This window comes from Pelophylax lessonae (genome assembly GCF_965119305.1).
Source record: "Pelophylax lessonae genome assembly, chromosome: 1".
Classification (NCBI taxonomy): Eukaryota; Metazoa; Chordata; class Amphibia; order Anura; family Ranidae; genus Pelophylax; species Pelophylax lessonae.
The window spans coordinates 540,037,657-540,063,130 of record NC_138768.1 but is presented as its reverse complement, the minus strand read 5'-3'; the positions used below and the strand labels follow the sequence as shown (position 1 = coordinate 540,063,130).

At 42.6% G+C, this 25,474-nt stretch overlaps 1 protein-coding gene across 2 annotated transcripts in view; it reads left to right on the top strand.

Annotated features, from left to right (window-relative positions):
- BMP2K (BMP2 inducible kinase) overlaps positions 1-25,474 on the top strand; it is a 271,429-nt gene that overhangs the window by 129,822 nt on the left and 116,133 nt on the right. For both annotated transcript variants that reach the window (XR_014225958.1, XM_082273188.1), the window contains exons 3-5: positions 9,886-9,991; positions 17,127-17,269; positions 22,664-22,785. Coding sequence is in view for 1 of the 2 variants with exons in the window: in XM_082273188.1 (XP_082129314.1) it covers positions 9,886-9,991; positions 17,127-17,269; positions 22,664-22,785 (371 nt within the window). In the remaining variant the exon portion in view is untranslated. The remainder of the gene's footprint in view (positions 1-9,885; positions 9,992-17,126; positions 17,270-22,663; positions 22,786-25,474) is intronic.

Here is a 25,474-nt window from a genome sequence, read left to right as displayed (position 1 = left end):
AGACTTGTTCGATTTTATTATGTTGAAATGTTTAATTGCTGGTCAGCTAGGGGAAAACCTAAAAATCCCCATCGCTTTATAAGAAAATGATTTGATCTTTGTCAGCATGGTAATAATAGAGTCTGGGAAATACTGTTTATTTGTTTTACAAAAATTCCCCATGTAAGTCAGCTTCACTTTTGATCTCTTCTTCCTCTTTTTAAATTCTAACCACAATGTTTGCATCTCTCCATGGTTGACATAGCTTGGTTCACCAGATTTTTCAATGAAAGGGCTCCTGAACACACAAGTTTATTTTAGATGCTGTTAAACCATTTGAAAAAATACAGCTACTGGGCTTTATGAAATAATTTTAATGTAAGAACTTTTTGTGCTGCTGTAGTAATGGAGAATATGAGAACCTGATTGATTGCTATGGGCAGTAAGAACAGATCTAGCGTCAGGACTTCCGGCTTCTGGGGCAGTAGAACTCCGTGCACCATAACCACTTGGGAATACACAAATCCTGTACTTTGTGTCAGAAAGGTGATATTTAAGAGCTAACATTTCTTGTTATAATCTGTTGGAGCATTGACAGCTGTAGGAACAAGAAAATGTCAGTTGTCATAAGCCTAGAGGTATATTTTCTGTTGTTTAATGCAGTTTGTAGAACTTTTTTCATCCTTAAAGCAGAACTTCACTCTTTCAGTCAACATTAGCTATTTTTAATACTTCTGCGACTAGCATTAGTGAATAGATAGGAAAGTATATTTATATTTACTTTTTTTTTTTCATCAGTTACTTCCTGGTTTTCAGGCCTAAGCCAATGATGTCATACATCCCAGGAATCTTAAGTAGAGGAGGAGGGGTTGTCTCAGCTAATCACACCCTCCTGCCCACATGCCTAAGCTAAGAGCAGGTGGATTCCAGGAAGTATATGCTACATCAGATGTCAAACTCAATTTCAACACGGGCCGCATCAGTATTATGGTCGCCCTTAGAGGGCCAGGTCCATCTGTAGCCCACATCTATCGGAAGTCAAGAACCCCCCCCCCCCCCTTACATCACAGTGCCTTTACCATGTGCTGCTGTTGGGAAGAAGCTGGAGGCAGAGCTAGGAAGCAGCAACTGCAGGGTCTGGAGGAGGCCTGGAGTCAGCTGAATGCTGAGACCAGTGGAGGCGGAGAGGAGGGGGTGCTACGGCTGCACAGAGGGGTGCAGGATCTGTAGGAGGAGTTGTCCTCCTTTCTGCTGCCAACTGCTGAGTTGGGGGGGGGGGGGTGGTCGTCCTCTCTACAGCTGCCAGAGGAGTTCAGCCCTCTCTGCTGCCATCTGCTGAGACAAGGTGAGGGCAAAGATGAGGGAGATGCAGCAGCTGCAGGAGAGGTGCGAGGGCCACATGAAATGGTCTGGAGGGCCTGATTCGGCCCGCGGGCCTTGTGTTTGACACCTGTGTGCTACATGAATCATCTGCTTCTACTCAAGATGGCCTTTGGCCAGAAATGCTAGTGGGGTGTTTTTGAATTTTGCTATAATGATCCTATAATTATGAACACAGTTAAAGCACCTTAGTGTAATTTTAACATAACTTCAGGAGAAAGTACATGTACATGGGGCCGAGGCATGTAATCTTTCTCTTGTTTTTCTAGATTTTCTAGACTTTTTCCCTAGCAGAAGGAAGATGGGGAAAATGTAACTGCGGGGTTCCTTATTAGGGCCCTTGTACACGGGGTGGATCCGTTTTGACGGACTCCACTTGCTCAGCGGGGATTGCTCTGCTGATCCCCGCTGAGCAGGTGGATGAAAGCTCCATCTCTGCTCACTATGCAGAGACAGACCTGTCAGAGTCCCGCTCTCCTCTATGGGGAGATCCGATGAAAACCTCCATTTTCATCTGATCCGACCCGCTGGAGGGATGGCGACTGTATCACCATGCATCTGTTTTTAGCAGATCTTGTCGGACCAGATGCCAGGCAGGTGTTAGCAGACACATTTTTCGCTGACATCCGCCTCTCCATAGAGGACAGTGAGTGACCCGATCGGGTACACTTGAAAAATGGACAGGCAGACTTGATCGTGTAAATTTGCAAGTTCTGCCATATTGGATGTCAGAACTGACAAACCAGGCACCCAAAAAGAAAACCCAATTAAAGCGGTAGAAAAGTCCGCTTTGTCATTGAGTCCATGAGCGGGAGTGACGTCATCGCGGCTCAAGCCATTCAAGCTGCTGGAGCCCACAAACCTGGAAGGAAGACTGGGTGAAGCTGGAAGCCCTGTCAACAGTGACAGCACACTGCTGGAGGGCTTCATTCCAAGGTAAGTATTTCATAATGTGCTAGTATGCAGTCCAGTGCAATGCATACTAGTACATTATGCCATTGCCTATGACGGCTACAGCGCGGTCACATCTTGCTTGGAGGGCGTCCTATGACTTCCCCCCGTGATCGCGCTTCTCGCGCCTCCCCTACGGCTCTGGTATCCACAGGCATCTGTGATTGCGTTGTCTTTGTCCAGTCACAGCTGATCAGTGTTGGCATTCCTCTCCCCACAGTGCGTAAGGAGAGCAGAGCCAATAACCAGTAAATACACACAGGGGACATGTAAACTGATAATCAGGGCACTGATCATCCGTGCAGCTCCAATAAGTGCCCACCAGTGCTGCCAATCAGTGCCCACATGTGCTTCCTGTCAGTGCCTCCTCATCAGTGCCTCTCAGGGCAGCCTCAGCGCACATCAGTGAAGGAGAAAAATTACCTATTTACAAAATGGTAGAACAGAAACTAAGAACAACGTTTTATTTTTTTAAAAATGTTGGTCTTTTTTTGTTTAGCATAAAATAAAAAAATCCTTTTAGTTTTTTTGGGTACAGTGTTGCATGATCGGGCAATTGTTATTCAAAGTGCGACAGCACTGAAAGCTGAAAATTGGCCTGGGCAGGAAGGGGGTAAAAGTGCCCAGTAGGCAAGTGGTTAATGCCGCGGTTTACTACTACTTCACACTTCCACCAAGTTATAGTAATATTATGGCTAAATAAATGCATAGGACAGGCAATTATACAGAAATTGGGTCCCCCTAATAGATGTTTTTGAAGGTTCTCGTACTGTATATCCGAGCCATGGTAAAGCTTGTAGTATTTAGTCAGATTCAAATAGACTTTGATGTTTCACACCTTTTTCAAGCCTCTTTTAAAGATGTGGCTTAGATAAGCAATGAAATGTCTTCCAAAATTATAGATACAGTCCCGTTAAATGTGATTGACTACTGCTAGCTATCCCTTAGGCTCAGTTCACACTGCTGCGACTGCAAAGTCATACGACTTTGCCTGCAACTTTGCCCAGCAACTTCCTTCTGACTTGATCTGATTTGGATGCTTTTTAGGAGCCTGTACAAGGGCTGAAATTGCAACCAAGTCAGACCAAAGTAGTGCAGGAACCTTTTTCTAGATTCGGAGCAACTTGTGTAGTATCAGTTAAGGCGGCTCTCCTAGGGAAACATTTAACTTGACATGTCATGCGACTCAGAGGCTTACAAGTCTGATTCCATGGCGCAGCAGTGTGAAATGAGCCTTATAGATGATTAAGGTGTGTGCATAGCCCCTGCCAGGTTTTTTCTGTGCTGTGTACCTTTGGGGAAATCTCCCAAAGTGAAGGAAATTCTCCTCTTAGACAGCTGTCCCCATCAGGAGATTCCCCTTCAGCTCTTGCTCTGTGGACAGCTGTAACGTTTTGGATTTCCCCGTACTTTCTGTCTCAGTGACAATGGTCACCAGTATAAATAGAGAGTAGGGCTGCAACTAACGATTAATTTGTCTGTCGACTAATCTATCGATTATTTTTACGATTAGTCGACTAATCTAACGATTATTTTTATTTTATTTTTTTTGCTTAATTGAGTGTTTTTTTGATTAGCTAATTAATCCTGTAATTAATACAGAGACCTCTTTATTTTCTGATCAGCAAGGGATTTCACAAGCAGATCCCTTGTTGAAACGCAGATCAGAGGTTGCCCGTGTGAAAGGGGCCTTAGAGGCTTTGGGGGACCCTGCACACAGTTGCAGGGGAGCTTCTAGAGCAAGAAATAAGCTATTCTAGCTTGTTGCTTTGCTTTCAGGCTTCCTTCACATGGTCATAAAGTGGTGTTAATGCCTTAAGGTGAAAAACCCTCTGTGCTGCAGGTTCCCCCGTTTTTCTTACGAGTCCGATCCAGCAATGTGCATGAGCGCAGGGGCTCTAGCTGCTCTCTCTACTCATTGGACAGATTGATAGCAGCAGGAGCCATTGATCCAGTGTTAATCCAGTGATGTGGGGGGCGGACCAAAGTACCGCTGTCTGTCAATGGATGCAGCAGGGGATCTTGGGAACAAGCCTGCACGGGTACCCCCATGGAAGGCTTTCTGTGGGGGCACCTGAGGAGTGCCCCGGAGTGTCAGCAGTGCATCCCAGAAGAGGATCAGGGCTGCTCTGCAATCATTTTGCACAGAGCAGGTAAGTATAATCACGTTTTGTTTTGTTTTTTTATATAAAGAGGGTTTACAACTCTGTTAAGCTTATTTCGGTCTTTCAGGTGGCAGACAACAGATGCAGCTTGGATCAGTGCTGCAGCCATCTGGGGGCAGTACGATTTTTTTTTTTTTTTTATCTGAAAAAAAAATAAATAAAAAAAACATACTTTTTTTTTTTTTTCTTGAATTTACCCAATCACTCTTGTATCCAATCAAGACAGGCACTTGCTCTACATAGTTAGTAGATTGTACAACCTCCTTCAAGCTCGTTACAGTGCGGTTGTACAGTCAGGTTGTATGGTATGTAGTCAGCTTTTTGGAGGATGCATGGCCCAGGTGATTGTTGTATCTGCTCCAATGTCAACATGCTGCCTTGAAAATTGTAGTGGAACAATGACTGGCGTTGCCATGGGAAATGGTCAGCTTCCAGATCTCTGCAGTGATGAGTGGATGGGGTCATGTGCTGCTTTTGTTAGGTGGGTGTGTCGCCTAGCGATGTGTTGCCATCTCCACTAGTGGGCGGGGCTGGTAGGATATCTGCGGTCCAGTTCTGTGAATGGCCGTTCACCGGGGACTGGGTACCCTCTCCGTGTGGGCTTCATGCTGATGTCCGGCAGCTCTCATTGGCCTGTGGCTGCGGAAGGGGCGGGCTGCGGGTTTTGGCCGTGACAACATTGGCTGCGCGCTGTGGTTTAAGAGCTGCGATCTCCCGGAGGATGCGGCCGAGTCTATCGTGACAGCTGGGCTTCCAGGGCCTCCCCGCCCGCCTACCTACAGGTATCGCTCTGATCTGGTGAACTGTGCGGTCCTCTTGTCTCCGACATCGGTGTGGACGGAGCCCGGGGGGGTATTTGCCGGCCAGGGGTCGTGTGACGTCACGTGTTGACGCCTTTCACGCATGTCGACGATTTTTTGTAGTCGACTATGTCGACTAGTCGTTGCAGCCCTAATTGACATCAAACAAAAATGCTTGTAATCTGCCAAAAAAGAAGCTCATGTACTTTTTCTGAGCTTCAGGAGACAAAACGCTCATATGTGAACAGGGGCCATTGAAATGAATAGGGTTTTGCTTGTTGGGCTTTTTGAGACTTCAGAGATGAGCCTTTTACGAGCTAAAACAAAACAAAACGCTCAGGTGTGAACAGGGCCTTACACTGGTCCAGCTTGTGCTTCTCCCTTTTCCAGTCTAAGCTCTGCTATACCAAATACAATTCAGCTACTTGCACTGCTTGGATTTAAAAATACATTTTGCAATGTGTTCATAAATCCAAAGCTGCATAAATGTGTTTTTTATATCTGCGTGGAGTTCAGCTCTAAAGAGGAAGGTTACACCGCTCATAAGTATGTGACAAAATAGTATAGTCGTCCAGAGGCATAATAAAAAGCCATTTGAATCTGGAGTAATTTTATGTGGATACTCTGATCTACCTCCATTGCAGTGTCTGCTGTACAGCATTTGAAGGTCACCATTGGGTCTTCTTTGTTGTTTAAAGCAGAGTTCCACCCAAAAGTGGAACTTCCGCTTGAAGCACTCCTCACGCCCCCACATTTGGTATGTAATTTTTTTGGGGGGTACCTAGTTTTGACCGGTACCCATCCCTTCTTCTGCTCGGAGCGCCACGGCACCCTGAGTGGAAGTTCTCTTCTCCCCCTCACTTCCTGCAATCTTCTAGGACACGTCACAGGTCCCAGAAGATTGCCTGGCCACAGCCTGGTGCCCACACTTGTGATGCCATCGCCTGGGAGAGGCAGGGAGAGGCGGGGAGAGAACTGGGGGTTCGGATGGCTGCATTGCTGGATCGCGGGACAGTTGAGTGTGTGTTTATTAAAAATAAAATGAACACCACATTGAGTTGCTTTTCAACAAACTATCGCTTGCAAGCATTCTTAGGGCTCATGCACACTGCATCTCAAAGAAGCTCAAAGAAGCTGCTCCTACAGGCTTCTGAGCTTTTTTGAGCTCTCATTTTTTCTGCTTGGAAACTTCCCTCCATGTTAGCCAATTGTCTATGCACACTATGGCTTTTTCAGGAGTGTACAGGCTAGGGCTGCAACTAACGATTAATTCGTCTGTCGACTAATCTATCGATTATTTTTACGATTAGTCGACTAATCTAACGATTATTTTTATTTTATTTTTTTACTTAATTGAGTGTTTTTTTGATTAGCTAATTAATCCCGTAATTAATACAGACCCCTCAGTAAGCCCCCCTCTCAGTACAGACCCCTCAGTAAGCCCCCCTCTCAGTACAGACCCCTCAGTAAGCCCCCCTCCCAGTGCAGACCCCTCAGTAAGCCCTCCCACCTAGTACAGACCACTTAGTAAGCCCCCCCCTCCCAGTGCAGACCCCTCAGTAAGCCCTCCCATCTAGTACAGACCATTACTAGCCACATCCGGTGTAGCGCCGCACATGTGACATCTCTGAGTACCTGGGTGATCGGAGAGGATGGCGAAGGTGTTGCGGCAGAAGCTGTGGCGGAGTACGGGGGTGCTGGAGACGGTCAGCGCTCACCCTAAACAGCTCCTCAGGTATTCATGGTCCTCTTGTCTCCGACATCGGTGTGGACGGAACCGGGGGGGGGGATTTCACCCGGCCGGCAATGCTTACAGCGGGGGGGCGTGTGACGTCACGAGTTGACACGTCGTCGCCTTTCACGCACGTCGACGATTTTTCGTAGTCCACGCGTCGTTGCAGCCCTAGTACAGGCATATGCTTTTACAGACAGAAAAAAAAACCCCACCTAACTTGTGTTTTTGAGAGGAGGTTTCACGCAAAAAAGATGCCTAAGTGCCCAAAAATGCATGAAAAAGCGCAAAAAGCGTGAAAAAGGTAAAAAAAAAAAAAAAATAGGAAAAATTAGGGGGAAGGGCTTGCGAAAAAAAAAAATGCTTCTGCTCAAAGAAGCTCAATAAACTTGCAAAACAGCACAAAAGCTCAAGCTTTTTCAAGCTTTTAGGCAGAGAAATAAAACCTCAAATGCCTGTAAAAGCATTTTTTTTTTGTTTTTTTGAGCTGCATTGTGCATGAGCCGATATGCAGTGAGTCTGCTGTGTCCATTTTATCCAATTAGAGATGTAGTACTAAATTATGCACTGGGCCAAAGAAAAAAAAAAAGTCTGATGTCTGGGACAATAGCAGTTGTAAGTTAGAGTATAGACAGTGGTACTATGTGAAAAGGGGTCTTCTTGACGAAACGTCAAGGTCCTATTTAAAGCGAGGCTTAAAATGTTGTTTTAGATCATTATTTTATTTCAGTTACTTAGCTTCAGAAACCATGTTGGATTGTGTTTAGTTATTAAGAGGTTAATGCATCCATAGTCTGATCTGTATGTGTTTTATTAAAATGCTGTTTCTGCCTACCACACATGTGAAAACCAAGAGAAACACAAGTAACAGTGAAAATGAGAGCCTTAAAAAAGCTCAAGTAACAGAACCTAGAGGCCATAAGCAAAGCTATTTGCCTAGTGCCTGATGTCACTGGAGAAGAATTTGTTCTTATTTTCTGTCTTTTTGCTTTTGTGTGGATTTGTGCATTGATCGTGATCCTTACAACAGCATAAAAAAGTTTTACAAAGCTTGTGTTAAATCCAAAAGCAAACATTTTTTTTATAATGCGGTTTATTCAGATGTGATGGCTGCATTTGTTTTCTTATTTTAGGCTTTACTTCTTCTATTTTCATTTGGTGATCCGGCCGGCAAATCTGTTCCTTTTCAAAAGCACAAGCTTTCCAGCAGAATATATCAGTTTACATGGATGAGACAAACCATTTACACTGACAGGGGTGGTTACAATGATCAGATTTTATTTATATATATAAAACCTTTATCACAAAAGAAAAATTTTGGCTTCAATTTCTTGGTGCATTCATATCTGCTAATACAGTTAAGGTTACCCCCCCCCCCCCAGACTGACAATGCAGCAGTCTGCTGTGCCTCCTGTGCTCATTCATTTAGAGTGGTGTCTGTATAATACAGGAGGTGCGTTACTGGCCAGATCACCAGGTGAAAACAGAGGGAAAAAAAACCTAAGAAAAGGAAACTGGTGCAGCCATCACACCTAATGATTAGTAAGCTGCTCGTTTTGCGTTTAAGGGCAGGTTTACACTGGGAATCCCACAAGAACATGCTGTGCGTTCCTGTGCAATTCACATGCAATTCTGTGCAGTGCGATTTCAGCCCATTCACTTTAATTCACTGCATCAAAAGTAGTGTGTGTACTACTTTTGGAAACTCACTGCACCCATTTTGCATGGTAGACAAATACCATGTACCATGCAATCTGGTGTGGGCAAACACACTGCGCCTGCGACCTGCATTTGAGGTGTCATTGACTTAATATGGACACCGGCTGCAGTGTGTTTTGAATGTGGTGTGACCTCACAAAAGCGCTTCTGGAAGAATGGTCAAACATTCCCATAGACACTCCTAAACCTTGTGGGCAGCCTTCCCAGAAGAGTTGAAGCTGTTATAGCTGCAAAGGATGGGCCAACTCAACATTGAACCCTATGGACTAAGACTGGGAGGGCATTAAAGTTCATAAGCTTGTAAAGGCAGGCGTTCCAACCCAATACTTTTGATAATATAGTATGTGTGTGTATATATGTGTGTGTGTGTATAGGTATGTATGTATGGATAGATAGAGAGAGAGAGAGAGACCCAATACTCTCTAAAGCCCTGTACACACGTACCGATTGTCGGCCGTAAATATTCGGCCGACGACCGATCGGCCGATTGTAGGCTTATTAGTATGATGCTTCCGACAGCCGACAGCGCACTTTCGGCCGAAAAGAATCAGTCATGTAGGCATTAAAATTTTTGTTGGCCAACACCAGAACGGCCGATTGTTCGCCAGTCAGTACAGAATTCGGCCGACAGACAGCAGATTTGCAAGACTGGGCATGCTCAGAAAAGAAAAAACACACGGAAAGTTAACCATCACATGACATCACTTCTGCAGTCGGCTGTTGTTGGCCGACAAAATTCGTGGGCAGACTTTTGCAGTTTTCAACAGACACGACAGACCTGGACAAAAGATGGCCGATCGTTCGGCCGACGATCAGTACGTGTGTACGAGGCTTCAGTCTCTCTCCTGTAGTTGGGTTCTCTGAAATCTGATTGACTACTGCCACATTGCTACTTTTGCTTTCCAGCTATGGCCAAGGGCAAGTGCTGCATCAGGCACTGATTGGTTGCCCACGCAGTAAAAGCTATAACCAGCTAGTCTGCAGAGGGCCTACTCCAGGAGAGAAGCAACAAGAGGGACCAGTCCCTTTTTTACTAAACGTCCACTTTAATTTCTTTTAGACAATTTACTCTGTTTCACTACATACTTTTACTTAAATTTATAATTAATATAGGTATTTTATATTTATTATATTCTTTTTCCTCTTTTTTTTTTTTCAGAAAGAACTATCGGGACATAAAAATATCGTTGGATATATAGACTGTGCCATTAACTCTACCAATGATAATGTCTGGGAGATCCTTATCCTAATGGAGTATTGTAGAGGTAACCTTTTACACTTAATTATGCACATATAATGTTAAAATGTGCTAGATGTTCATGATTAATCCTGTTAGTTGCCATCCAGATACTGCATTTAGCGTCAGTCAGCACTGTGAAGGTGAACACTGCTACTGAGAAAAGTTGCTCTGTCGTCTTTGTTCCTTCTGCCCTCTCTGCCTTTTGCATTGCTTGTATTACTACACTTCCCCAATGCATCGTTTTCTGTACGCGAGTGCAGGAAACCTCTGTCATACAAGTGCTCCTCCTGCATTCCTAGACTGTTATGCATTGTGTGATAATTGTATTTTGAATTCTGTGAATGGTAAGGAAGCAGGCAAAAGGGGGCAGGTTAGCAGTCCAACTTTTCTCAGTAGCAGCAGCTGCTGTAAACCTTCACAGCACTGGAATATAGCCACTCAGGATGGTATTCAGGGGCTGTAAGGAGACATTGCGGGGATGATTTTTACTTGCAGGTACAAATACACATACCTAATGTGTTTTGTGCTGTATCCAAAAATAAAATGCCAAACTTCATCCTTAATACAGCAGCAATGTGATCCCATCTATAAGCTCAGAGCAGCACATTTTTGACGGCTTTTTTTTTTATTTTGGCTAACTTCAGATTGAAATGGAAAACGAACTTGTAATAATATTAGGTTATACTGTAGTCAAATTTAAGGAATATTTTACTTTTATAATCATATTAGCTGTTTCTGCCAGGCATCTGTGAGTGCCGGTTCACACTTCCGCGTGTGCGGCGATCGCATGCAATATCGCTGCGCACTGCTCCTTCATTACATGCGATCGGATGTGCAGTGCGAATTCAGCCATACACTTTGTATGGCTGAAATTCGCACTGCACCCGCACAAAAGTCTCACATGAGGCATTTTTCCAGCCGCATCAGGATCGGATCGCACAGTGGTTCACACTTGTGCAATCCGATCCTGTGCGAACTGTCAAATCGCACTGCGATATGCGATCAAACTGGGGGTGTCGTTAACATTTCATTGACACCCCCAGCGTATCGCATATGGCAGTGTGAACTGCCAGATGTGCGGATGCGATGCGGGAACAGGCTGCAAATTCGCAGCCTTCCCGCATCGCACAAGTGTGACCCGGCACTAAATCGCTTATGACTTTGATTACTGTAAATGCAACATAGTTTTTCATAACTGTCAGTATTATAGTTTGCATGAAAATGCTACAAAACATTTTCTTTGCCTGGTTCTCCGGTGGATTGTATGGCTGTTGCATTTATTTGAGAATGTTTTATAAATGTGAGAACCAAGGATGACATTTAGTTATTTGGTATTTTATACCTAGTTATATATTGTTTTGCTTTCATAATAAGGAACTACATAAAATATCTTTCTGCAAAATTGTTCTATATTTAACTTATGTCACAAAACGCAGAAGTGCTCAACATTTTGTGGTTTGTAAGCAATTACCACATTTTGTTGAATTCTAAAGGACTATTTCTAAGCTGTCAATGTTTTACCAAGTCTTTCTTCGACATAAAACTTGTTAAATAGAGAACAAAAAGAAATGTTATTTATTATTTTCTTATGTTGGGTATTTAATTATCATTCTCCCGCATTTGTAATAGCTCTCTGATAAACAGTCAAATTTAAGGCTACATTCACACCTGAGCGTAGCGTTTTCACGCATTTTTTACAGCGATTTTACCGCAATTTTTACCGCGTTTTTTGTCGCGTTTTACAGGCGTTTTTACAGCCGTTTTTTGTGCAGGCGTTTTTTTGTGCAGGCGTTTTTAGATTGAATAGAGACCAATGGAAAACGCCTGTAATCTGCCCAAAAAGAAGCTCATGTACTTTTTTGAGCGTTGGGCGTTTTGCTCACAGCGTCAAAAAACGCTCAAATGTGAACAGGGGCCATTGAAATGAATAGGATTTGTCTTGTTGGGCGTTTTGAGAGCTGATCCTAGAGCAGAAAAACTCCCCCAAAACGCCTACATGTAAACAGAGCCTTAGAAATATTTTGCCTGCAAGAAATGTAAAATCACAGAACTACTCTATTGGGTTTTTTTTTTTAAAGACTAACTAATATTTGGAAGCTGTGCCCAAAAAAGGGAGGCAGAGGGCAAAGCAATAGAATAGTTATTAGTATTGCCTATGGTCATCCTGCTGCTAATTTTGTTCTCCATTACTGATTTGCCTCCAGCAAAGAGAACAGTGAGCAGCACAGTAGTGACATCACCAAATTTAATTTGAAATCCCTTGAGACTAGCAAGCAGGGGCAGCAGTGCCTTAGATTTACACTGTAGATATACGGTTATAAAGCTGTAGGCATAGTAGCGCATATGCACACTTAAGATGTACCGTTCTATGTTTTAGGAATAATTCAACACAAAATATAAAATTTTCAAGGTACTGCTTAGACACCAGCAACATTTCTAGATGTTCTCTAAAATATAACAAATCTTCACTTTTTTTTCTTGTCCACTGAGGGACACAGGAACAGTTTAGTTATACTGCCACCTACAAGAGAAATGGGCATGGGCAACAAAAACTCATTGGCCTGCAGCGGATAACCTCCCCCCCCCCGCAACCATCATGCCTCAGTAGAGTGGTTGTGTGTACTCTTGCTTTCAAAAACATCTGCTATGAAAAGCTGCTGTTGGATTCATACCAGATAAGGTAACTCCTGGAAAACTCTCCAATTAGCCAACAAGTGCTGGTAGATTCTTGACAAATTAAGCCCTGGAGGTCTCTCCAGTCATCCAGTTGGTGCAGGTTTGCCCAGTTTTTGATTGATGTTTTCTCTGCAACAGCCCTGAATTTCTGGCATTATCTACAGCAACTTGTGAATTTATCTTGGATATGAAAATCTTAAAGAACAGCTTTCCAGTTAGTCAAGCAGCGCTGGTTTCCAGTTTATCTACACCACATGTGCTCTTCCTGACAGTCCCTGCCTGCAGTGACTACGTGTCTGTGTTCAAGTTTACAGGACTCTGCTGTTTAGGTCAGATCAGTATATTTGGGGTGTCCATGCCAAAAGCTCCAGAGCTGAGGCAGTTTTTTCTGTTTCCATATCTGCAAATCACAGACAGGACTGTATGTTTTCTCCATCTTCAATTAAGATATTTTTTTAAATTTCGCCAGAGCTACAAAATGAAGTTTCACTTTCTGGTTTATTCATCTCCATGTGACCCCGCACAGATAACACATCTCTATCGAGCCCTCTCGGGTCTTCTGTAACTAGGTGTTTTTGCCCCAGTTCATGTGTTCCCCAGTTCTAGCTTTTTTTTTTTCCTAAGCTCTTTATTGTTTTTTTACCCAATAGGAGCTTTTGACTCCTCTACGATTTCTGAACGGTGAATGTCTTCAATCGATTCCAGAAATTTCAAAGAGAATCCACCAGGCCTGTGCTCCATGTTCCTAGTTTATTTTTTTTTCAGTGCATCTGCATTTTCTTTGCTTTTCTTTGGGACTCTACCAGTTTGGGGCCTGCCTTCAGCCTCTGGATTCTGCCTTTGGTGTTCACCAAGGTGCTGGCCTAGTATTACATACTGTGCTCTTTTGGAATCCCCATTGTAGGAAAACCTACTGTTGAGGGAACAGTCAACCTTGGCTCTGTTGGATAATGTGATCTTGCCAGTTGAGATGTTGGAGCATTTCATATGGATTCTATTCCCTTTAGAAATTGCCGCTGGAATCAATGCATTGTTTGGAAGAGTCTAGTCCTGGACACAACTTGGGTCAGAGTCTTTTTTTCTACTAAAGAAGCTTTAGATTCTCAGATCTCAGATTTAGATTCTCCAGTCCGGGAGTCATCTGACCTTGCTGTTTTGAGCCTGATGTTAGCCTTTCTTTCTGGTGTTTCCATTGCTATTTAATTCCAGACCTCCATAACAAGACATTCTGTCACCATGAGATGTCCCTGGATAGACAGATTTGTTTGCCACCTTGGTCCCAGCTATCCATGGACTGGTGGCTCAGGAATCCGGCTTTAAAATAGGAGTCCTTTCTTTTTGTCTTTCGGAAGATCCTCATAGTAATTGCCAGCTTATCCAGCTGATAAGGTGTGGTGGTCTCCTTGTTGCTGAAAGGAACTTGGGAGTTTTGGCTGTCTCTGCAGCTTTGGGCCACCTTGCAAGAAAGATCATCCAGTCCCGATTCAGTCAGACAAGGCAAAGCCATCATCCATATTTATGGTCTTCAGGATTGGTTTCCACCCTTTCCTGTCAAGACACATTCTACTAGGTTCCGTTAGTGCTCCTTGGTCATTTTGACACCAAGCAACCTTTTCAAGTTTGAAATTTGAGCCGTCAGAATTTTTGTTTATTTCAAAGTTCTACCAGGCAGATATTCAGGCTTTATCTAAAGTGAGTTTCAGGCTTTGGATCCCTCAGATGGCTATTTTAGCTGCAGACAGTCCCTAGGTTTTTCTTGGGTCTGTCAGCTTTTGTTGCTTCCCACCCCCTCTGTTAGGCTGCCTTTTGACCAGCCAACAGTCCAAGAATTCTTGTGTCCTTCGATGGATGAGAAAGAAAATGTGTATTTTTGTGCTTACTGTAAACTCCTATTGTTGGAGTCCATTGAGGGACACATGTGCCTCCCCTCTATTTTCATGCTTTTAGTACTACTTTGTTCCAAAAATGAGACATGAAGGATGGGGAGGAGGGGTTATCCTGTGTTGACCAATAGCTTTTTGTTGGAACTGTCCATTTCTCCTGTAGGCGACCGTATAACTAGACAGTCTAAGAATTCCTGTTTTACTCGATAGACTCAAAGAAAAGGAGTACAAAAGTCCCTTTTTTTTTTTTTTTTTTTTTTAGTTTAATCCCCTTTTAGGGTTTTCCAGCACTACATGTGAATGTTTAATAAGAATTGTTTAGAGACAAAAAACACATACTTCCTTGATATTTTGGGCTGTAGAGGCAAGGTGTTCCTGATGTAGTTCCCATCTCTGCTTCCCCTGGCCTTTTCTAAAGTTCAGAATCTCTGATCTTATACTGAAGCTTGGAAAGTGTCACTGCTAGTGGTGTATTGTCTGTCATACAGTGGGGAAAATAATTATTTGATCTCCTGCAGATTTTGTAAGTTTGCCCACTTAAAATGAAGGGTCTATAATTGCTATCATTGGTGTATTTTTAAATGATAGAGACAGAATATCAACCAAAAATCCAGAAAAAACACATGGTACAAACGTTATAAATTCAGTTATAAATGCAGTCCTGTGTGTAAAAAAAAAGTATTTGATCCCCTACCAACCAACAATATTTCTGGCTCCCTTGGACTGGCTACATTAAGTGCTCATGTGGTACATAGATTGGTCCTGTCTATTTAGGAAGGTGCTTCTAACGACAACTTGTTATGTGTATAACCCCTGTCCACAGAATCTCTTTCTTCCATTCAAACCTCACCATCATGCCTAAGACCAAAGAGCTGTCAAAGACGTCAGGGACAAATTTGTAGACCTGCGCAAGGCTGGAATGGGCTACAAGACCAACAGCAAGAAGCATGGTGAAATGGAAACAACTGTTGGAGCGATTATTCGTAAATGGCAGAAATACAAAATAACCATCAGTCGCCCTAAGTCTGGAGCTTTATACGAGATTTCGCCTCTTGGGGTAAGGATGATCATAAGAAAAGTGAGGGATCAGCCCAAAACTACACGAGAGGAGCTTTTGAATGATCTCAAGGCAGTTGGGACCGCAGTCACCAAACAAACCATTAGTAACAGAATACGCTGTCATGGATTGAAATCCTGCAGTGCCCGCAAGGTTCCTCTCTTAACGAAGGCACTTGTACAGGCCCATCTGAAGTTTTCCAATGAATATCTAAATGATTCAAAGAAGTATTGGGAGAAAGTGCTGTAGTCAGATGAGACCAAAATTGAGCTCTTTGGCATTAACTCAACTCGCCGGAGAAAAATGCTGACTTTGACCCTAAAAACACCATCCCTACAGTCAAATACGGAGGTGGAAACATTATGCTTTGGTGCTGTTTCTCTGTTAAAGGTACAGGCTGACTTTGCCGCATTGAGGGACCAATGGACAGGGCCATGTATTGTAAAATCTTGGATGAGAACCTTCTTCCCTCAGTCAGAACACTGAAGACTGGTCGTGGATGGGTCTTCCAGCATGACAATGACCCAAAACATACCGCCAAGGCAACAAACGAGTAGCTCGGGAAGAAGCACATTAAGGTCATGGAGTGGCCTAGCCAGTCTCCAAACCTTAATCCTATAGAAGATTTATGGAGGGAGCTGAAACTTCAAGTTGCCAAGCGATAGCCAAGAAACCTTAAAGCGGTTGTAAACCCTATAAAAAAAAAAAAAAAACCTGAAAGACAAAGGCATAATGGGCTAGTATGCATCGCATACTAGCCCATTATGTGTAACTTACCTTAGAACGAAGCCCCGACACGGACCCCCGGACATCGCTGCGGGCGCTGCCATGATCCCTCGCCGTCTCTTCCGGGTTCGGCGGCTCCGGCGCGGTGATTGGCTGGAAGAGACGGCTCCGGCGCGATGATTGGCCGGAGCTGCGATGACGTCATTTTCCGGCAAGCTCCCGGCAAATTAATTGAAAGTCCCCCCGGACCTTCAGAGCGCATGCGCCGCTCGCGAGAGCGGCTGCATGCACTGTAAATATCTCCTAAACCATGCTGGTTTAGGAGATATTATTTGTACCTACAGGTAAGCCTTATTATAGGCTTACCTGTAGGTAAAAGTGTCAAAAAGCGGGATACTACCGCTTTAAGGATTTAGAGAAGATCTGTAAATAGGAGTAGAAAAAATCCTTCCTGAGATGTGTGCAAACCCGGTAACCAACTACAAGAAACGTCTTACCTCTGTGCTTGTCAACAAAGGTTTCTCCACCAAGTACTAGGTAGTTTTGCTTGGGGATCAAATCATTATTTTCCCTACTGTATAATATAAATGAGAAATCTAGCAGATAGATTAATAGCGAAGAACAGGCAGCCTGGGAATTTATGCGCACGGATTTTACCAGTGAAGTTCCTGACAGACAAAAAAGATGGATAAATCAACCAAATGTTGCCAAAAATGTTGTTGTCAGTCTTTAGTGATGTTAAAATAAGTCAGATACTGGCTTTTGTGTTTGTGGAAATTTATTGTGCAGTTCTATTATGAAATTATTTTGTTTGTCAGCCGGACAAGTCGTGAATCAAATGAATCAGAGGCTACAGTCTGGGTTTACTGAGGCAGAGGTTTTGAGGATATTCTGCGACGCATGTGAAGCTGTTGCAAGACTTCATCAGTGCAAAACTCCGATTGTACATCGAGATCTAAAGGTAGTTTTCTTATATTTCTTTCTACATTGTATATTCTGTATATAATCGCACATGGCAGTAACCAGAAAATCGCTGTATGCAGCTTACTAAAAAAACATTTAAAGGGTAGTTGTGTATATAGAGATTGCTGTATTAGAAAAATGTATGTTTTGATTTTCCCATAACCAAGTCTTGATACAAGGATAAAGTTCTGTATATTTATAGTTGAACTCGAGGAACAAAATTTTCCATTTAAATATATTCATGGTCATGAAGTCTTTAAATCCACTTTGTGTGCACCAAATGTCTTTGCAAACCCTTTCAGTAACAGTTACGGTATATCCTCACTGATCTGTGCCTAGCCTGCGCAGAGAGCAAAGCTGTGGGAGAGACCCAGCAGCTCTTCCCATTACAGGCTGCTAGCAGAAGAACTTCAGAGGACTGAATATAAGACCAGTCACTGGTCACAAGGAAAGGGAGCAGCAGTGTCTGTCTGTATTGCAGGAAACTCCTACACAGAGGTCAATCTTTATGCTGGATTACTTCAAAGATTCTAAAGAAATACTCAAAGGACACCAAGCTTCAAGTAGTTATTTACAAGCCTTTTGTATTTAAACAATTTTTGTTTTGCCTTGAGTTCAGCTATAAGGTACAATTAAAGTCACATAATTAGATACAGTTGTGCTCAAAAGTTTGCATACCCTAGCAGAGATCGTGAAATTTTAGCATTGATATTGAAAATATGACTCATGGTGCCTGGAATGTTTGGCCTTGGTACAGACCCACAAGGTGACACACAGGTTAAAATGGCAGTTAAAGCTTAAATTTTCCGCATCCATGGTTTTTTAAATTGCAATTTGTGTCTGTGTATAAATAGTCAGTGAGTTTTTTTAACTCTCACTTGGATATACTGAGCAGGTTACATACTCAGCCATGGGGAGCTGAAGAAAACTGTCAAAAGACCTGAGTAACAAGGTAATGGAACATTATAAAGATGAAAAAGATATAAAAAGATACCCAAAGCCTTGAATTTGCCAGTCAGTACTGTTCAATCGCTTCTTAAAGTGTTGCTAAACCCACAACAGTAAAATCAGTCTGTATATGTAGTGAGGCATGCTTGGTATACTCACTGTGAAACCTAAGGGGTTAATCCTGCTCATTGTGTAAAAAAAGCTATTTGATCCTGTCTTCTCTTTACTGTCCCCAATCCATCTGCTGATAGTACAGAGCCTTGAGGCACATGCTCAGTTTGGTGTGTATTGCTAGAGAGTTCTTTTTTTCTTGTGCGTGTGATCAGCACAGGGCCAAACATCACTGTCCAGACAGAGGGCCAGGGCTCCTGCAGCCTCGTAGGACAGGCAGAGGAGAATGAAAACTCCTTCTACAAGCTTAAACCAGTGCTCGGCCAGATACTGATAGAAGTCACAAGACTGCTATATACTGCGGATGAGAAAATGTATTTAGCAGTTTTATATTTACAAAAAAAATTGCATTTCCATATTCTGTGTACTGTGGGAAACAATATAGTGAATGCATGGTCCTGGGTTTAGTAACACTTTAAGAAGTGGAATATGTGGGGATCTCTTGATACTAAGCCAAGGTCAGGTAGACCAAGAAAGATTGCAGCCACAACTGCCAGAAGAATTGTTCGGGGTACAAAGTAAAACCCACATGTAACCTCAGGGGAAAAACAGGCTGCTCTGGAAAAAGATGATGTGGTTGTTTTTAAGGAACAATACGACAATACTTACCGGTAAACAAAATGAGCTGCAGAATTGAGATAATAGAAAGAAACCTTTACTGTGCCAATGCTACAAAAAGGACTGGTTGCAATATGGCCGACAACACCTTGAAATGCCTAACTGGGCTTTTTTGTGGGATTGGCACAGTAGAGGCTTCTTTCTGATAACTGAACCATGAAGTTTCATATTTTTCCAGAGCAGCCTGTATTTCTCCTGAGGTTACCTGTGGGGGTTTCTTTGTATCCCGAAAAATTCTTCTGGCAGTTATGGCTGCAATTTTTCTTGATCTACCTGACCTAGGCTTGGTATCAAGAGATCCCCGAATTTTCCACTTCTTAATAAGTGATTAAACAGTACTGACTGCCATATTCAAGGCTTTGGATATATTTGTATATCCTTTTCCATCTTTATAAAGTTCCATTACCTTGTTACACAGGTTTTTTGACAGGTAGTTTTTTTTCTGCTCCCCATGACTCTGTATCTAGCCTGCTCCGTGCAACTATGTGAGAGCTAACAAACAAATTGACTATTCTTACACAGACACCAATTGTAATTTAAAAAGCCACGTATGTGGGAAATTTAGCTTTAATTGCCATTTTAACATGTGTGTGTCACCTTGTGTCTGTACCAAGGCTAAATAGTCCGGGGTATGTACAGTGCCTTGAAAAAGTATTCAAACCCCTTGAAGGTTTCCACATTTTGTCATGTCACAAACAAAAAACTTTAATGTATTTTATTGGGATTTTATGTGATAGACCAACACAAAGTGGCACATAATTGTGAAGTGGAAGGAACATGAGAAATGGTTTTCCACATTTTTGACAAACAATTATCTGAAAAATGTGGCGTGCATTTGTATTCAGCCCCCTTTACTCTGATACCCTTAACTAAAATCTAGTGAAACCTATTGCCTTCAGAAGTCGCCTAATTAGTAAATGGAGTCCACCTGAGTAAAATGTGAACTCAGTATAAATACAGCTGTTCTGTGAAGCCCTCAGAGGTTTGTTAGAGAACCTTAGTGAACAAACAGCATCATAAAGTCCAAGGAACACACCAGACAGGTCAGGGATAATGTGGAGAAGTTTAAAGCAGTGGTAGGTTCTAAAAAAATATCCCAAGCTTTGAACTGCTCACGGAGCACTGTTCAATCCATCATCCGAAAATAGAGTATGGCACAACTGCAAACCTACCAAGACATGGCCGTCCACCAAAACTGACAGGTTAAGCAAGAAGGGCATTAATCAAAGAAGCAGCCAGGAGTACGATTCACTCCACAAATTTGGCCTTTATGGAAGAGGGGCAAAAATAAAGCCATTGTTGAAGGAAAGCCATTAGAAATTCCGTTTGCAGTTTGCAAGAAGCCATGTGGGGGACAAAGCAAACATGTGGAAGAAAGTGCTCGGGTCAGATAAAACCAAAATTGAAATTTTTGGCCTAAAAGTAAAATGCTATGTGTGGCGGAAAACTAGCACTATTCATCACCCTGAACCCACCATCCCCACTGGGAAACATGGTGGTGGCAGCATCATGTTGTGGGGATGCTTTTCTTCAGCTGGGAAGCTGGTCAGAAATGATGGGGAGATGGATGGAGCCAAATACAGGGCAATCTTAGAAGAAAACCTGTTACAGTCTGCAAAAGTCTTGTGGCTGGGGTGGAGGTTCACCTTCCAACACGACAATAACCCTAAACATACAGCCAGAGCTACAATGTAATGTTTTAGATCAAAGCATATTCATGTGTTAGTCCAGACCTAAATCCAACTAAGAATCTGTGGCAAGACTTAAATTGCTGTTCACAGATGCTCTCCATCCAATCTGACAGAGTTTAAAATATTTTGCAAAGAAAAATGGGCATAAATGTTACTCTCTAGATTTATAAAGCTGGTAGAGAGATACCCAAAAAGACTTGCAGCTGTAATTGCAGGGAAAGGTGGTTCTACAAAGTATTGACTTTTGAATTTATAATTTTCCTTCCACTTTACAATGATGTGCCACTTTGTGTTGGTCTATCACAAAAAATCCCAATAAAATACATTTACGTTTTTTGGTTGTAACAAGACAAAATGTGGAAAATTTCAAGGGGTATAAATACTCTTTCAAGTCACTGTAAACCTTTGATCAGGGCCATTTGGGTAAATTCTGTTGTCATGATTTAAAAAGGAGCCAAACAACTACAGGTTCATCTCAGAAAATTAGAATATCTTCAAAAAGATGTTTTTTTTTTTAGTAATTAAATTCAAAAAGTGAAACCCATATATTTTATATAGATGCATTACACACAGAGTTATATTTCAGGCATTTCTTTCTTTATATTTTGATGAAAATGGCTTTCATCTAGTGAAAACCCAAAATTAGGTATCTCAGAAAACTAGATTACATTTTTAATATAGAAATGCTGGCTTACTGAAAAGTATGTCCATGTACAGTACAGTATGTACTCAATACTTGGTCGAGGCTCTTTTTGCATGAATTACTGCAATAATGCGGCTTGGCATGGAGGAGATCAGCCTGTTGTACTGCTGAGGTGTTATGGAAGCCCAGGATGCTTTGATAGCGGCTTTCAGCTCAGCTGCATTGTCAGGTCTGGTGTCTCTCATCTTCACCTGGTTTAGGTCAGTCAATTCTGCTGGCCAATCAAACACATTGATACCATGATCATTAAACCAGCTATTGGTAATTTTGGCAGTGTGGGCAGGTGCCAAGCCCTACTGGAAAAATAAATCAGTATCTCCATAAATGCTGGTCAGCAGAGGGAAGCGTGAAGTGCTCTAGAATTTCCTGGTAGAGGGCTGCGCTGACTTTGGACTTGATAAAACACAATGTACCAACACCAGGAGATGACATGGCTCCCCAAATCATCATAGACTGTGAAAAATGTTGCATTTCATTTGGAAATCAAGGTCCTAGAGTCTGGAGGAAGAGTGGAGAGGCACAGAATCCAAGTTACATGAGGTCCAGTGTGAAGTTTCCACAGTCAGTAATGATTTTGGGAGCCATGTCATCTGCTGGTGTTGGTCCACAGACACCAACAATGGGGCACTTTTTCTCCCACAGACACCAACAATTGGATGCTATTCCTCTCGCTAACACCAATGATGGGTCATTATTCCTCTGGCATGGTTTACTCCCACTGATGCCAAGACATTGTCTACTCCCACTGGCCACAGTCTGGCCTTCTAAAGTCCGAAGGACAGTAAACTGGACCTTGCTTAGAAAGTTTGGAGACCCCTGCTCTAAAGGCTTTTTCGAGTCACTGACCTAGAACAAGTGTGTAGAAAAGGAGTTCTGACAGTGCTCTGAGTTCACTTGCCTCATGTAAGTATAGAGCCCAATGTTTTCAGAAAGAGGTTAACAACTCAAGACTTTATTCCTTCATATTTCTCTCAGTACACATTTCCTTTAGGGCATTATTAAAGCTGTGCAGTTTTTAAATTGATTTGATATTTCTCACAAAATTCCATAATGCAATTGATAGTTCTCACGACATCCCATATAACGACTGGTTCCTACAAAAAAAAAAAAAAAAATGTTTCAAACTATTGTGCAGTTTAGAGGAAGTTTTTCTGCATAAGAAATGCTTAAAATCACTAGTTATAACCATGTGGTTGTGCTTCAAATTAGGTTATCATTTGTGCCCGGCAGCATATGAGATTTCTTTTTCCTTGTCTTCAAGGTTGAAAACATTCTGCTGAATGATAGCGGGAATTATGTGCTATGCGACTTTGGTAGTGCAACAAACAGATTTCTGAACCCTCAAAGTGATGGAGTAAACATAGTAGAAGAGGAAATTAAAAAGTAAGTGAACAACATTTATCGTCCTTAGGGCAAAGCAAAGGTAACTTAACTTGTCTTTTTTTATATGTAGACTTTTTCATAAAGTGCAAATACAAGAAAACTTAGAGCGTAACATGAAAGTGGCTTTCACATTCCTTTTTCCCAGTGGAATTTCAGTCGCGCTACAGGGCACACGATAGCCTTCAGATGAATGTTCTTTAATATCAGTAGGCACCTTAACACGGTTTTACAAACTTTGCTTTTAGAGCAGGGATTTTTGCTTGGCATATGTACATGTTCAAGTTTGCCAATTACGTCAAAGTAATCCCAGTCTGGCCAGTCTGAAGCCAAATACTTACGTTTGCATTGGAGGAAACTTTTGCTATATCCAGTAGTAGCATCGCAACCAGTGAGAGGAACTGCAGAGCCCTGGGGAAAACTAAATATCCAGTACTATCTGTGCCATTACTGTGAAGAATTAACCAAACAGAATGGCAAGTATTAAGCTCCTTGATTTTAGCCTGAAGATGGGGTCACTTTAACAATGACACAGCCTATACCAAAGAAAAATATGCCTTCTGTCCATGACTCATGTCCCTGTACAATATGTATATGTAGGTAAAAGCATAATGGGCCTTGGCTCCCTAACAGCAGGGCCATGATTTTCAGCTGGGCTGTTATGTCTCCCAGGTGTGACTGCTGAGAGGGGAGTCTCCCCACTGGCTCCATGAGAGGATTCTCATTGGGCCGTGGAGGAAACCCAACAGTGACTCATTCAGGCCTGTATCTACCCCAGAAGGCAGATTCTGCCGCAGAGCATTCTGGGAATGGGTATAAGTTTGAGAGGAACGCATGACGCAGCATCTTTGGCGGGAAGCAGAGTCCAAGGAGGGAGAGTACGGCTATCTCTCCTCCTGTCAGAAGGATCGGGTGTCTTGGGTGGCTGCCTGAGAGTCCAGAGAGAGAGCTGAGCTGAGCTGCAGAGAGGATCCAGTGTGCCGAGGACCAGTGGCGATAGAGGGGTTCAGTTCCAGGAAAGCATGCCAAGTTCGTGAGTACCTTGAATTGCCCCTGCGGGTCTGCCTGAAGTGTAGAGGGGACCACTCCGGTGAAGGTCCCAGGGATCCGGGAGCCAGCTAGTGTCAATGGGGTGCCTAGCAAGAGGACCCTAAAGTGTTAGAGGGGGTGCCTATCAAGAGGACCCTGGAGTGTTAGAGGGGGTGCCTAGTGAGAGAACCCTGAAGTGTAGAGGGGGCGCCAGCGGTTGGGCCCTGAAGAGTTAAGTGTACAGTGTGCAGTGTAAATAGTTGCAGCGTCCACAAGCAGTCACAAGGAGCTGCCTCAGTCAGTGAAGGGCTGGATGGACCTGGATTGAGCTAAACAGAGTGTCAGGAGTCAAATGTCTGTGACTGAGTATTAAAGTCAAAGTTTCAGCACAGTTCAGCAGAACAGTATCTTCAAGCGCCAGGGAGCGTTGGTCGGCATTCAGCTGGCGTCAAGACAGTACTAACAGGCATTTTTCTGTACAGTGTCCCAGTTGAACCTAGTTGAGCCAGAGGAGTATCCCACTCATTCCCTTCTCCCATCCCCATTGCAAAATAAACAAAACAAACCAAAGATGCCGGAAATGGTCATTGTCTCAGTTCTCACACTTGGGTTTTCAACTTAAATGTGTTGGAAGTGTTACCGGTAACAATGGCAGAACCATATCAGGCCCAATGCCTGGAAATATTGCTACATATGTATAAGTGTGTGTGTGTGAAACATAAGGTGCTAGAGGTATGTAGCCATTAATAAATAATACTCAATTAACCCTTCTGCACATAGATACACACTTTTGGCATGCTTTGCATTTAAAGAAACCTTATTCCTAGAATGCCATATCCCAGAGACAAATCCTTGGAATGACACTCCCAGAAGTGTCCGATTCTCTTTTAACTTGCAGCACTGATCACATCAGGAAAAAAAAGTTGGTTTAGCCCTTGTTCACGTTGACTGCGGCTTTGAAATCACACGATTTGAAAACCACATATCAGTGCGACTTTGGATGCAACTTGAAAGACATCTGTGCGGCTTCATGCACAGATGTCTATGCAAGTCGCACCCAAAATTGCCAAAAGTAGTGCAGGAAATACCCTTTCAAATCGATGGCGCACTGCAAAGTTAGCGTCGCACTGATTTGAACAGTGCAATTGCCGGCAATCGAATGCGACTTGTCATGCGATTTGGCCTGTCAAATCGCACTACAAGTCGCTCCAATGTGAACGAGGGCTTAAAGTGGGGAAATAAATAATTTTTCTTCTTTACTGCTTCAAGGCTTTAAAATAAAACATGAGATCAGATGAGACAGGGTCTTTTTAACCCCAATGCCCCTAGGGGTAAAACAAATCTTAATGCCTAAGCCCAATTTTGCAACTTTGATACGTGTTAGTAAAACCGTGCATATCATCACAATTACTTGTGCATCCAGGTGGATTATACCTTGTTTTTTCGGACAAATTGGAATTTTTCCGTTTGGTGGTAAATGGTAAAGAATATCTCCTGATTTTTTTTTTTTTTTTTTTTTATCAAAGGAAACTGGCCAAAGAAAGTAAAAAATATAAATATATTTTTTTTAATTTAACTATATATTTCTTGCTACTATTATAACCTACTACCAAAAAACAACCCAAAATAATTTCTCCTGCTCCTGACGATTACAGCAAAAACC